The sequence below is a fragment of the Papaver somniferum genome, chromosome 5 (assembly GCF_003573695.1).
Source record: "Papaver somniferum cultivar HN1 chromosome 5, ASM357369v1, whole genome shotgun sequence".
NCBI lineage: Eukaryota > Viridiplantae > Streptophyta > Magnoliopsida > Ranunculales > Papaveraceae > Papaver > Papaver somniferum.
In genome coordinates, this window is record NC_039362.1 from 32,640,260 (window position 1) to 32,654,504 (window position 14,245).

The 14,245-nt window shown below is 38.5% G+C and overlaps 3 protein-coding genes across 4 annotated transcripts; 2 read left to right on the plus strand and 1 right to left on the minus strand.

Annotated features, from left to right (window-relative positions):
• Positions 1-661: 661 nt before the first annotated feature.
• LOC113281334 (E3 ubiquitin-protein ligase ORTHRUS 2-like) lies at positions 662-5,467 on the plus strand. The gene is made up of 9 exons (XM_026530042.1): positions 662-1,307; positions 1,575-2,107; positions 2,553-2,678; positions 2,914-3,013; positions 3,122-3,183; positions 3,288-3,390; positions 3,948-4,092; positions 4,235-4,452; positions 4,607-5,467. The coding sequence occupies exons 1-9, from the start codon at positions 834-836 to the stop codon at positions 5,237-5,239; spliced, it is 2,394 nt and encodes a 797-aa protein (XP_026385827.1). The 5' UTR covers positions 662-833; the 3' UTR covers positions 5,240-5,467.
• Positions 5,468-5,508: 41 nt separating this feature from the next.
• LOC113281336 (pentatricopeptide repeat-containing protein At4g39952, mitochondrial-like) lies at positions 5,509-9,039 on the plus strand. 2 transcript variants are annotated; one of them, XM_026530044.1, is made up of 3 exons: positions 5,509-7,977; positions 8,063-8,351; positions 8,485-9,039. In XM_026530044.1, exon 1 carries the CDS (start codon positions 5,551-5,553, stop codon positions 7,918-7,920), a length of 2,370 nt encoding a protein of 789 aa, XP_026385829.1. In that variant the 5' UTR covers positions 5,509-5,550; the 3' UTR covers positions 7,921-7,977; positions 8,063-8,351; positions 8,485-9,039. The 2 variants fall into 2 exon arrangements, with proteins under 2 accessions (XP_026385829.1, XP_026385828.1); XM_026530043.1 differs by having other exon boundaries at positions 5,509-8,351.
• A 1,420-nt stretch (positions 9,040-10,459) lies between these two features.
• Positions 10,460-12,532, minus strand: LOC113281337. The gene is made up of 5 exons (XM_026530045.1): positions 12,230-12,532; positions 11,720-12,083; positions 11,471-11,541; positions 11,230-11,328; positions 10,460-11,118 (listed from the first exon to the last, which is right to left on the minus strand). The coding sequence occupies exons 1-5, from the start codon at positions 12,485-12,487 to the stop codon at positions 11,008-11,010; spliced, it is 903 nt and encodes a 300-aa protein (XP_026385830.1). The 5' UTR covers positions 12,488-12,532; the 3' UTR covers positions 10,460-11,007.
• Positions 12,533-14,245: the final 1,713 nt, after the last annotated feature.

Genomic DNA, 14,245 nt, shown 5'->3' on the forward strand with positions numbered 1-14,245 from the left:
AAAAAGAATCTGGACTGCGCATACTAATATTATTTTTCTTTTGGATAAAAGATATCATAGCATCATTGAAACTGAACCTTTTTAATAAATTTTGCTCCGTCAATTTTTGTTTTTGTTGTTGTTGTTCATCTGTTTGTTCCTTGGATGATTATTACCGAAGGAAGCTTTGACAAAGAACCACATCTATTGATCACATGTTTATTTTTACATCCTCACATGTTTGTAGTTAAATTCAGTAGCACCAGGTATTGGGTGGATTTAGGACCATGTTTGTAAATTTATTTATTTATTTTTAACAAAATTTTAACCCTTTCTTTCAAAGGAAAAAAAACAAAAAAAACTATATGTTGTAATTTACTCATCCATGAAATTATCTTTGGTTTCTCTATCACTGCTTTAGTGATGCTGAACTTTTTTAATAAATTTTACTCGGTCACTTTTTTTGTTTTGTTTGTCTGTTCGTTCGTCCGTCCGTCCGATGATTATTACTGAACCAGGCTTTGACGAGCAACCATATCTACTGATCCCATGTTTATTTTTGCATCCAAAGATAAAAACAAAATTTCTAGTGAAAATACCTCAAAACAAAAAAATAACATTCAATTTTTATCAAAATCCAAAAAAGAAAACATGTACTTCCCGAAAAAAGAAGAGGGAAAATTTAAAATCCAAATCTCAAAAGTTTGATTTTAATAAATTCCCCCGCCTCTTCTTCTCCCCAAAACAAATACCCTCTCTCTCTCTTTCTCTCTCAGAACCCCTCTTTACTCTCTCTTAAAAAACCCTCTTTAGTCTTTCCCTCTCCCCAAATCTCTGCTTATCCATCACCCCAAATGGCGCACAATAGCCAACTCCCCTGTGACAGAGATGGTATTTGTATGAAATGTAAAGAGAAACCCACAGGAGAAGAAGAAACCCTTACTTGCAAAACTTGCATAACACCATGGCATGTTAACTGCTTAACATCTCCACCTCAAACCCTGACTTCTACTCTTCAATGGGAATGCCCAGATTGCGATGCCGAAAACCACAATCTCCCATTGTCATCCCCGGCGGCTCCACCTGTTGAAAGCGGTAACCTAATTGCTGCGATTCGTGAGATCGAATCGAATCAATTGCTAACTGATCAGGAAAAGGCGAAGAAACGGCAAGAGCTTTTGAGTAGAGGAGGTAAATCTGGTTCAGATCTCGATGGCGACGGCGACGATAAGAACAATAAGAAAAAGGATGGGGATAATGATGTTCTTGATCTTTTCGATGACTTTAATTGTTCCTTCTGTATGCAGTTACCGGAGAGGCCTGTCACTGTAAGTCCTCTCGATCTTATTGATTTGGTCTTAATTTGACGTAGTAGTGGTTCTAATTTGAGATTTTTATTGTTGTTGTTGTTGCATCTATTGTGCTTTGTTATTTGATAAGTATGGACATTTGTTGCACGGATGCGGTGTAGTTCTGATTGGGAACTAGATTCGATTGATAAAATGAATCATGTTGCATTCTTATGATGTTTTTTCGGGTTTAGTTAGGTGTTTTTGTTGTTTTAGTGACTGTTTAAGGGTGTTTTCTTGTTTCAGACACCATGTGGGCACAATTTTTGCTTAAAATGCTTTCAAAAATGGATTGGTCAAGGAAAGCGCACTTGTGCAAAGTGTCGCAATCCTATTCCTCCCAAGATGGCAAGTGAACCTCGTATCAATTCTGCTGTTGTTATAGCCATTCGAATGGCGAGGATGTCAAGATCATCTAATGTAGTTGGTCCATTGAAAGTTCAGCATTTTGTGCACAACCAGAACAAACCTGATAAGGCATACACGACTGAACGAGCAAAGAAAACTGGAAAGGCTAATGCCTGCAGCGGGAAGATATTTGTTACGACTGCACCAGATCATTTTGGGCCTATACTTGCTGAGAATGATCCAGATAGAAAGCAGGGTGTGTTAGTCGGGGAATCTTGGGAGGATAGAATGGAGTGTAGACAGTGGGGTGCCCACCTTCCTCATGTTGCAGGGATCGCTGGACAATCAGGGCACGGTGCTCAGTCAGTGGCACTTTCAGGAGGCTACAAAGATGACGAAGATCATGGAGAGTGGTTCCTCTACACTGGAAGGTTCTGTATTTGAACTCACTCGTAGTATCTAGACTGTTGACATTATTAGTTGTCTTGGCCAAGTATTTTGAGCTCAGCCCACAATTTTATTTGCTTCATATACTTCCTTTTAAAATCTAGTGACTTAGGTAGGTTCTAGTTTGGTATTTTCTACCTAGGTATGAATCTCAAGTATCCATGTCGACTCCTCTGATTATCATTTTTTCGCTATAAGAACTTTTTATCTTTCTTGTGAACACTGTTAGCTGGTTTTGACGATTCATGTACTGGCTTTATAAAGATTTGGTGTAAGCGGAGCAAGCAATTTTCAAGCTTCTTCTTACCCGTGAAAATAGATTCTTTTTCATCCTCTTTTTTGTTATACATTCAGATGACCAGGTTCTGATTTTATGCCATGTGATTTTGATGCATTCTTTCTTTTCTTTATTGGTGTTCATGGTGACAGTGGGGGTAGAGATTTAAGCGGAAATAAACGAACAAATAAGGACCAGTCCTTTGACCAGAAGTTTGAGAAAATGAATGAGGCACTTCGACTTAGTTGCAAGAAAGGTTATCCAGTTCGAGTGGTGAGGTAAGCGATGGTAGACATTCTTTGTTTTTAATAGTTATTTTCTGTTGGGTGAATCATCTTCAACTACTTGAAAGTCCCATTTGCGTGTTTTTTTTCCTGTTATTAAAAATCATTAGCTGCCATTCAGGATTGCTCCTAGTTGTCAAAAGAGTTATGTTGATGTCTTATCAATTTGCTGAGGCAACTGTTGTTTATGCTACATTTGCTTAACCTTTGTTTACTTTATGCCTTGTAGATCCCACAAAGAGAAGCGTTCTTCCTATGCTCCTGAAACTGGGGTTCGGTATGATGGAGTTTACAGGATAGAGAAGTGTTGGCGCAAAACTGGAATCCAGGTTTGTTAGTTACTTTCTGTTGGTTACTAAACATTCCAAAATCCATATATGTCAATTGAGTTGTGTGTCTTGGTTTGTAAGGTCTTCTGATCAGGTTTTCTGTCTCAGGGTTTTAAGGTTTGTAGATACTTATTTGTGCGATGTGATAACGAACCTGCACCATGGACAAGGTATGAGCTTTCACATTTTAACCAGTTCTGTGATTCCATTTTTCTAATAAAACCTCCTCTTGAAAAGATCATTCTTTTACTTGTCTGCTACAATTTTATTGCAGCGATGAACATGGTGACCGCCCTAGACCTTTACCTGTCATTAAAGAATTAAAGCAGGCAACTGATATCACAGAAAGAAAGGAACAACCATCTTGGGATTATGATGTGAGCAAATTCTTATCTTCCTTTTGTTCTTTTATCTTGTAGATGGTAACTGACTTTCATTAACAATAGGATAGGATCTTCATTGATAAAGGCCCTGTTGTTGTTAAGCTACATCAAGTCCAATAGTTCTTAAGGGTATACTAGGACCTGCATTTCAAGTCGTTATCTGTAGTGTGGAGATAATTGAGAGTTTGGTTACTTTTCTGTGTTTTAGCATTTTGGTGTTCCAAATTCTTCTCAGATAGTGAACATACTAGTTTGTAGTAGGCTTTCTTGCCTTCCACCCCCTTTTTTCTCCGATGCTGCCGTGGCTTCCTTTTCAAGATAGAACTCTAACCAACCCTGTTTCTTTCTATTAATGTTTTTTTGTGGATCAAAAGGAAAATAATAAATGATATTTGTCGTACTCAGGACATTGGGTACAATACATTAGTCAAGAGGACAGTTGTTTTGACACTTTTGTTATGTATTTTATGTTTTTTTTACCGTCTGAGCTCTTAGATTCTTTTGGCTATGTTGAACTGTACATTATTTAACTTAGTTTTCATGTTTGTTAGGAGGAAGAAGGTTGCTGGAAGTGGAAAAGAAGTCCTCCATTAAGCAGAAAACCTATGGACAGTGAAAATGCAGAGGATAGAAAGAGGGCAAGGAGAGCCATAAAGCAAGCAAAAAACTTGACTGTAAGAGAGAAACTCCTCAAAGGTGTGTAGTCCTATGTCTTTCTTTCAAGTTCCATCTTATGCTTTCTGATTCAGGGTGGTGCCCAGGAGAAACATCAGATATTCGAACCGAAATAATTGTGTAAAAACTTCAGTTCAATATGTTTCTTTGGCTAATGATGCAGAGTTCAGCTGTTTGATTTGTCGGAAGGTGATGACTCTTCCGCTTACAACCCCTTGTGCTCACAACTTTTGCAAGCCGTGTTTGGAAGGTGCCTTTTCTGGCCAGGAATTTGTGAAGCAAAGAACTTGTCAGGGGAGACGGACGCTCCGAGCACAAAAAACTGTCATGAAGTGTCCCTCTTGTCCGAATGACATCTCTGATTTTGTTCAAAACCCTCAGGTACAGTGCATATCTCGATTGCGGTTTCCATAGGACATAGGGTAGATCTTGACACTATCTGCATACTGCAAGCTCAATTTTTGGTGCTGGGCCCTGCAAAACTCTTTTTCATGTATACTTACTTGTCTGCTGAACCTTTTTCTTACATTGTCAGGTTAATAGAGAGTTGATGGATGTGATTGAATCTCTTCAGTCTAAGCCAGATGAGAATATTGATGAGACGGAGGAGAATCCAGAAATAAGTGAAGAGAATGCCTCAGAAGAGATGGCTGAGGATGTGCTAGAAGACGCTGAAACCGTAAGCGAAGATTCTGAAGTAGCAGAAGTTGAAAAAGAAATTGAGGAAAGTGCAGTTGATATCAAGCTTGAGCAAAGCAAGAAACGAACCAAAGTAAATGATTCTGGTGACAAACCTGATGGGATGAATGAGAATGCAAAAGATGTACTAAAAGCTGCAACTACTAAAAGTGAAACAGAAACCTTTCACACTCCGGTTAAGAAGCATGAGCAAAAGAAACAAAACAAAGTTACTGATGCAGGTGATAAACATGATGAGGTGAATGACAATGCAAAAGATGGTAAAATGAATTTAGGAACTCGTACACGTGGAAAGAAAAACTTGCAGACTCCTACAAGTGAGACTAACGCAAAGCGGGCATCCAAGAGAAGGAAAACCATGGATCATGTCTGTACAGAAAGTGGAGTGAGAACCAGGAGCATGAGGTCAAAGGAGCCAGTGAGTAATGGAAATGAAGGCGGAGTTAAAACCAGGAGCATGAGATCTTAATAGTTGCTATGTGATAGAACATCAAGCTCTTCTTTTGACAAATAATTCACCATCAAGCTCTTTTTGTGTTCAACTAGATGGCTTGCATCCTTTGTTTTTTTGGCTATGATCCGTCTGGAAAAACCTTTTGCATTGTTTTGTGAATTTGCTCAATTCGATTCTGCCAATTAGTTGCATTTTGTTATATGGAATATAAGTTATAATAGGAAAAACAGTTCTTGTTATTAAGTTCTCTGACTTGTTTATGTCCGCTTAAAATATGTTATATTTTCAAAGCCTCTTTTTCTTTAGAATGTTGTCTATCTCTGGGTATGGGTCTCACAACTATGAATCGCCTTCACAAGAGGCTCTCATTCTCAATTCCACCACTGTATTTCCATTCATCAGCACCACCACCACCTTCTCATCAAACCAACCACCTTACCAATCTCATTGATCAATTCTTATCGAGCTTTAGTATAGATATCAAAACACTTGTCAAGTATCATTCATTTATAATCACAAGTGGTAATCCCAATAACATTTTCATAACCTCAAAACTAATCTCTCTTTACTCATCTTTAAACAAACCAAATGTATCAAGTCAAGTTTTCAATTCTTTTAATGGATATAAAGACACATTCTTATGGAACTCAATTATTAAGTCTCATTTCTCTGATGGAGATTACAAAAACACACTTGAGCATTTTTCAAAAATGCATTTTTCATCCATCCTTCCCAACCCTTTTACAATACCAATGATAGTTACGGCTTGTGCCGAGCTTTCAGATATTGAGTTTGGTCGAATTATTCATTGTTTTGGTTTGAAGTTTGGGCTTTTAAGATATTATGTTGCAATTGGATCTTCTTTTGTTTATATGTATTGCAAGTGTAATGAGTTGGGGGATGCGGAGAACATGTTTGATGAGATGACTGTGAGGGATGTTGTTTCTTGGACAGCTCTTATTAATGGGTATGTTCAAAATGATGAATTTGAGAAAGGGTTGGATTGTTTTAGAGAAATGCATAAAGTTGGTGTCGGAGATGGTGAGAAGCCAAACGTCAGGACTATTGATGGTGGGATGAAAGCTTGTGGGAATTTGGGTTATGTGTTAAGTGGTAGATGTATACATGGTTATATGGTTAAAACAGGAAGTGGGTATTCTCAATTTGTGAAGTCATCGTTGTTGTCAATGTATTCCAAGTGTGGAACTACTGAAGATGCCGCTAGTTCTTTCCTTGAATTGGATGACAAAGATCTTATTTCAATGACAACAATTATTGGTGTTTATGCAAAAAAAGGTCGCATACGTGAATGCTTAGATTTATTTTGGGCAATGCAGAAATCAGAAATTGATCCTGATGAAATCATTATTAGTTGCATTATTTCAGGCCTTGGGAACTCTAAGAAGGTTAGTGAAGGCAAAGCTTTTCATGGCATGATCATTAGGAGAGGTTTTAAGTTAAGTAAAATGGTTATTAATTCTCTCATTTCTATGTACAGCAAGTTTGGCTGTTTAAATATAGCGGAAAATCTCTTTGATAGACTGTTTGAACGGGATGTAGACTCTTGGAACCATATGATATCAGGGTACAGTAAGTTAGGGTTGGAAACAAAGTGCTTTGAGCTTTTCAGGGAAATGCAACAATTAAGAGTGGAAGCTAACAAGGACAGTCTAGTTTTAGTGCTGTCGTCATGTTCTGAATCAGCATTGATAGGACGCTCTGTTCACTGCTATGCAATTAAAAATGGGAAGGATGCAAACATTTCAGTTGCAAATTCACTTGTGGGAATGTATGGAAGATGTAAAAATCTAACAGCCGCGAATAGACTGTTCCGTAGGGTGCAGAAAGACATTGTCACGTGGAACACATTGATTACTGCTTATACTCATAGTGGACATTCAAATGAGGCTATATCGCTGTTCGAACAGATGATTTCAGCTGACGTCAAACCTAATTCAGTGACGTTGAAAACCGTTCTGTCAGCTTGCTCTCATCAAGCAGCATTAGAGCATGGCAAAAGAGTTCATAGTTACATCAAAGAAATGGGTTTGGAGTTTGATTTATCTCTTGTTACTTCTCTAGTTGATATGTATGTTAAATGCGGGGAACTTCAGCTATCAAGAGAAATATTTGATTCCATGCCTAAAAGAGATGTTATTTCATGGAATGTGATGATCTCAGGGTATGGAATTCATGGAGATGCAAATGCTGCAGTGGAGCTGTTCCAACAGATGGAAGATTCGGGTGCAAGACCTAATGGACTGAGCTTCCTCGCAGTCCTGTTGGCATGTACTCATGCAGGTCTTGTCGAAGCAGGAAAGGATATATTCAGTAGGATGGAACGTTATGCAATTCAACCAACTTTGAAACACTATGCTTGTATGGTTGATCTTCTGGGCCGAGCAGGGTATCTACACGAGGCTGAAAATTTAGTTCTGTCAATGCCGATTGTTCCTGATGGGGGTGTATGGGGATCTCTTCTTGGTTGTTGCAGAACCCATAACGATGTTGAGATGGCCGAACGGGTAGCAAAGCGGGCTATAGAATTAGATCCCAAGAACGACGGATACTATATTTTGATGGCTAATATGTTAAATTCCATGGGATTGTGGGAAAAAGCAGAGAAAGTGAGAGAAGATATGAATAAGAAAGGGGTTAGAAAGAAAGCTGGTTGGAGTGCTGGGGAACAGTGGTGAAAATTCAGGAAGTCAGGAAGATGGAGAGAAGAGCCATAAAGCAACCGCAGCTTGACTGTAAGAAAGAAGCGTTTCGAAGGTTTGCAGTCCTAAATTTCATTTTTGTCCAAAATATGCTTTTCTAACAAGGGATGTTGTACAGGACAAAAAACAGATACTCTAAACGAGATAAATTTGTAAAAATTACGTCATGCCAACATCATTATTGAGGCAGAGTTCAGCTGTCTGATCTGTCGGAAAGTGATGCTCTCCCGCTTACAACGCCTTTATGCCCACAACTGTTGAGAGCCGTGTTTGGAAGGTGCCTTTTCTGGTCATATTGTTTTTGCAAGAGAGTTTGTGAGTGGTAACGGCCTCTCCTAGCACAGTAAACTGTCATGAAGTGACCCTTTACGACATCTGACACCTCTGATTTTGTTCAGAACTCATAGGTATGATGCGTCTCTCTATTTTAGTTCCTTGAGAGAATAGCATATAGCCCTTATACTAATTTCCTTAATAAGTATCATTGTTTGCAAGAAGCAAAATCCGGCTGACCAGTGGATTCAATGTTTGACTCTCCAGCTGTTACTAGATTGTTGTCTCAGGCTGGAAGATTTGAAGCGTTTTAAGTAAGGTCATCCACCATCCTATACCAGTGCAACATATCCCAGCCATCAACATCTCTCTTGCCCTGCCGCTACTACTCATGGTTAACTACGGGAAGGTCTCTTAGCAACACCCATACATCAAAAAGTGGACCTGGCAGTTCATCTGGATGTTTAGATACGATGAAGCTGGACTTGTCCATTAATGGCATAACTTGTGCTGGGTTGGTGGTTGTGCTTGTGCTAATTGCCATAATTGCCTCCTCCGTTTGGAGCCTTAGCCATCTGACCTGTTTGGTGGTTGAATTTCATGTGATCTGCGGCGTTCTGCTGCGTTATATTCTGCCTCAAGATGTCGTTTGCGTCATCTGGTATGTATGTTCATTTGAGATGGTTGCTGTAACCTTAATTGTGTGCAACACACGTGAGTCTGTAAGAGTCATGAATATCATGTGATGAGCGTGTCTGAGACTCTGAGTATCCTGTCTGTAAATAATCATCTTCTTTTATTCAATCAAAACTTTGATTCAAAACGTCATCAATACAAATGTAGACATAATATAAGCATATATGTAAGCTATTACAAGTAGGCATTCACACAGGAAGTCAAAATAATTCCCCAATCAATACTTCATAGTTCATGCATACCTTGATAAAAGTACTTCGAAATCATATAAGAGGAGGATCCCCTCACACTTTTATTTTCACACTATCTCACACGTTGGACGTCATTTTTATGAATTAAAACCAAACCGTAGCGGATTTGAAGCTAATACTTTGGAGATATGTTACCATTACATAGCTCTACTTTCCTACCGAAAATGAGCATATTCCGAGACGTATAACACCATCATCTACTACTTTGAAAATGAGTCGCCAAAAATCTGCGGATTTCTGGCCGTCGAAATTAAGACCGGTAAATTGTGAGGTTTTATATTTCGGAATAAGCTCATTTTTGGTAGGCGTAGAACTTGGTAAGAGGAACACATCCTTAAAATATTAGCTTCAAATCCGTTACGGTTTGATTTTTATCCACAAAAATAACGTCCAACGTGTGAGATAATGTGATAATAAAAGTGTCAAGGGATCCTTCCTCATTATATAAACCAAAGAAAAAGAGATCCAACTAGAATTTTTAAACTGTACAAGAAAGGTGGAAACACACTAGCCACCAGAGCCAAAATAGTCTCTTCAATAACTTGCCTGACGCGTCTGAAGCTCAACCAGGGGTTCATATGTTTACCCCAAAAGACTTGTTAACAGTCAAGGGACTACTAGTTTAAGAACAACTTTTGCCAACAATACAGAGTTTATGCTCTGATGAAAGTTCTTCTGAAGGCTTTCTTTTGAAGGCACTCAAGAAGGTGAACATTTTTAGACTCCAACTTCACATATTCTTCTTCTTGTATGGCGTCCAGACTAACATTAACCGATTTAGCAAGAACACTTTTAGGGAAGTTCTGGATCTTTGTGTGCATGGTGGCGGAAAAAAAGAAGAATTTGCCTCTGTGCTTTAAAGTGATCAAACACTTATGTCATCTTCAAACCCCAAATCTACCAATCGATCTGCTTCATCTAACGTCAAGCACTTAAAATTGTCAAGATTCATTTTCACCTTTGCCAGCATATCCTTCAACATTTCAGGAGTGGAAACCACAGTAGCTGACACCCCTTTTTGCCACCCCTCCAACAATGTTGCATGGACACGGACGCAGGACATGGTAACACAGAGGCGTGCCCCTGCAAAGGTCCATGTGCTTTAAAATGTACTTTTGAAATTTGCATATCCTGTGTCTGACATTGTTTGACGTAGCAGAAGTGTATAAATTTGGATCACAGATCCAATAAATTCATAAAAACAGCAAAACTAGGACAAAGATGAGAAAATTATAAATCATCAAATAATGATGATATTGTAGAATGTCTATCTCGATCCTACTAGGACAAAGATAAGAAAATCAACTACTACCTTTTACTAGTAGAGAGGTAAACAGAGTCAGTTAGATCAGGTAGTGATCTCTTCCACCAAAGATCCAAAAATTAAAAACAACAGAAGACTTGCCTTTTCATAAATAAAAAAATTGGAGGACAAAATTATAGGCTTTATACCCGTGACTATATTCACGGGCACTGCAGGAGTTTTATGTGACTAACGACCAATAAAACATCAAGGAGAGATTACATGACAGCACAACATAGGATGGAGTCTTAACTTTTTCTTATCTCTGACAAGGCAAAAGCTGCAAGCACCCATCTTACGTATAAAGAAGTATCGAAAATAGACAAATGCATTCCAACGGGTCTTCTATTCTGAGGGTTTTATTTAGACCAAAAATATACATCATTTGCTTAGGAATGCCAGATAATAATATATATATATATATATATATATATATATATATGACTAGTGGACCTAGTTCGGTACAATTTTTCAGCACCGCTGCTTAAGATAACAGTGCCAGTGCCCTACAGTTCTACATATATACTTACTAGTTATTGTCTAGTCAATGTCTTGCATCAAATCTGCTTGTCCAAGTTTCTCAAGCAAATCCTTCTTTTCCTTCTCAGGGAGGGCGTTAAATATGAACACAGATTTATCACCAATATCATCCTTGAGTGAAAAAAAAGAAGAAAACAAGATTGGTTATGAAAGATATGAATTGGAATAACAATGAAACAAACTCAACGAGATGCAAGCAATGCCACAGCTGAAATCAAATACCTTGATGGGTTGGGTGAACTTTCTTGCTGCAAAAATGCTGAATAGAACCATCCAGATACCCAGTAGGCTGAGTTTCAATCCGTCATCCATCAAACCTGTCTGTATTTTGCGGAAAGGTTAGCACAATATTTTTCCGAAGTTTTGTACAAACTACACTACGGATGATACAACTATGAACTGTATAACAACAGAAGATTTAATTGTTCAAAGTATAACAATAACTTGTTCTGGAAGGAGTTACCAGGTGCCCAAGAAGTACTGACGGAATAATAAATGTCAGAATGCCTGCTTCTAACTTTCCATAACAAAGCCCTGTTTCCATGACATGAATACATGATAATGAAGAGAAATAAGAACCACTTGAAAACATTATAGTACTGGTACTATGAAGTGAACTTGACCCAATAAGTCGAATATGTAGGAATATATTACTGAACCCAACCATACATCTTGACGCACTTCCGTTCAACAATCATGGTTAACACCTTACCTTCCTTGAAGACGAGTCCTGTCAAAGCAGCAAAGAGAGGCCCTATAAACCAAACAGCCATGGAGTGATCAACAACATATTGTGGCAAGCTCTCACCAACCGGTTCTGCAAGCCTTAAAGAGGCCACTATGGAACCAAGAACTCCAATAGCCCATAACACTTGAAGGGTACGTTTAATCTCAGTAACGTAAATATGAATTAAGAACAAAGACAACCCTAACCCTCCAGCTCCAAGTGCATAGAACACATCAAGATTTTGTTTCAATACATTGGTTAAGAAATAATCATCAGGTAAAAATGCAGTTGAGCCACCAATTACAAATGTTGCAGCAGCTGTCACTAACCCTGACCTATATAGTATCACCTGCAGTATCCATATGTAAACAACAACATTCAATATATAAAGTCTATCAAGAATCACAATTTTTTGCCGAGAACTTATGTAGAAATTGAAATACTAAATTCACAAAAGAAAATTGCATAAATTAGGAGAGAATCGAATTAACGAACCTCGCGCACATCTGTAGAATCGACAGACCATGGCCCGTAAATTCCTTTATAGACAGTTGAATCCAATGAGTTTTGAGCTTGGCATCTAATATTATTATTAATCCTTGATGTCTTGGAGGGTTGAAATGAAACCCTAGAAAGCAATGAAGTATTTGATGAGATATTACTATTACTGATAATAAGTGGGAGTGAATTAGATTTTATGGACAAGGGAAGAAGAAGTTTGGTACTACTACTGCAACACAATAAAGCAGCCATTCAGTTAACAGCCACAATATTATGTCTGAAGATTTTCTTCTAATCACACCCACCCTGTTCTGTTCTTGTTGGTTGGGGATTTCCAATCCTGGAAAAAGGCGGGACCCAATAAAAACCAACTTGACACGTGGACTCACATGTCACCCTTTTTTTGTTCACCGACCGTTTTCTGTAGGTGAACAAAGATACGAATATCATTGAAGTCGTGTGGCGTGGCGTGTATGTATATCGGAGTTTTGATTATCCACGATTGCAGATGGCTCGGTTTTTTTTTTTTGTTTTTTTTTGAAATTCCTATGGATCAACAAAAATTTTCTTTTGAGCCACGTGTGTGAATGAATGCGCGGTTGATCATCAAACACACGGATAAAAGGAAAACGCCAGCTGGCTTAGAAGAAACACCGACGAGTGTATACAAATCGCTCGCGAGTTAACTAAGATCTCGAACGATTATTTTTCAACGGTTCCCGGAACGGCTGGTTCTTACCCCAAGTATTTTTTGAGTTTCATCTCACAAATTCATAACAATCTTTCATCTGATCAATCTTTTCTTAATTTCTATCGTTTTGGATTTTCAACCATGAATCCTGATTTTGGTTCTTCTGAGGAAGATACGGAGATGGATGAAATATTGTATGAAGAAGAGGAAGATATGTATATGGAGATTTTGCGTCAAATAGATGAAGATGCAATTCAAGATAGAAGGAGACGGAAATTTTATGTTGCAATTACAAACCGGGATCATGCCAAAGTCTTTAGAGCCACATGAAGTTATGTCTAGAAGATGGACGTGGAGAGATCGACATTTTACCACGATAAGATGATGCATAATTACCATAATTTCCAAAGTTATTTTATTCATGATTATGTCTATTCCGAAGGGGATTTTCAGGGACGAATCTGCATGGGCCGCAACGTGACGCAAAGGATTATTACCGAGCTTTGTCAGGTACAACCTTTATTTAATTATCAGTATGATGCACGACATGTACGAGGCTATAGTCCCGAACAAAAGGTCACCGTCGTCCTTCGTATACTATGTTACGGGGTACCAGCGGATTCCACAGACGATTACATTCGTATTGGGAAAACAACCGCCTTTGGGTGTCTCAAATTGTTTTGCGAAAGAATAGTCGAGCATTTTGGTCCAACCTTTTTAAGAAAGCCTACTCAGGAAGATGCTCAAAGAATCGCTGCAAAAAACACCGCGAGGGGTTTTCCAGGAAAGCTAGGTAGTCTTGATTGCATGCACTGGACATGGCATTCGTATCGCGCCGCACTGTAATTTCACCATCAACGACCATGACTACACTCAGGGTTATTATCTAGCAGATGGAATCTATCCAGAGTGGTCAACTATGGTTCAAGCATATAGTCAGACAGGTTTTGGATCGACGACTTCGAAGGATAAGAAGTACTTTAACACCTAACAAATGAAATGCAGAAAGGATGTTGAACGCGCTTTTGACATACTGAAAAGGTAGTTCGCCGTCATAGCTGGGACGATACGCTTTTTTGATCTTCAATAAATAAACAAGATTATGCTGACTTGCATCATTCTGCATAACATGGTCATTGAAAAAACCAGACGTGAGCTATCCTGGACTAGTTTTCCATATGAAGATTTGAGGTCGAGGCTTGTGGTGCAGCACGAGGTCCAACAAGATAATATATACTTGCCACTGACAGAATCCAAAACCGGGGACTCTATGGATAACTAAGAAAATATCTAACTAAGCACCTTTGGGCTTTAAAATG

What these genes read in the sequence shown, in the direction of transcription:
- LOC113281336 (XM_026530043.1), top strand. Translation starts at nt 5,551, where the DNA reads ATGGGTCTCACAACTATGAATCGCCTTCACAAGAGGCTCTCATTCTCA.
- LOC113281337 (XM_026530045.1), bottom strand. Translation starts at nt 12,487, where the DNA reads ATGGCTGCTTTATTGTGTTGCAGTAGTAGTACCAAACTTCTTCTTCCC. An exon ending in ATTCTACAGATGTGCGCGAG is followed by an intron (nt 12,084 to 12,229) that starts GTTCGTTAATTC and finishes TGGATACTGCAG; the next exon opens with GTGATACTATATAGGTCAGG. An exon ending in AGTTCACCCAACCCATCAAG is followed by an intron (nt 11,119 to 11,229) that starts GTATTTGATTTC and finishes TTTTCACTCAAG; the next exon opens with GATGATATTGGTGATAAATC.
- LOC113281334 (XM_026530042.1), top strand. Translation starts at nt 834, where the DNA reads ATGGCGCACAATAGCCAACTCCCCTGTGACAGAGATGGTATTTGTATG. An exon ending in TGGTTCCTCTACACTGGAAG is followed by an intron (nt 2,108 to 2,552) that starts GTTCTGTATTTG and finishes TCATGGTGACAG; the next exon opens with TGGGGGTAGAGATTTAAGCG. An exon ending in AACCATCTTGGGATTATGAT is followed by an intron (nt 3,391 to 3,947) that starts GTGAGCAAATTC and finishes CATGTTTGTTAG; the next exon opens with GAGGAAGAAGGTTGCTGGAA.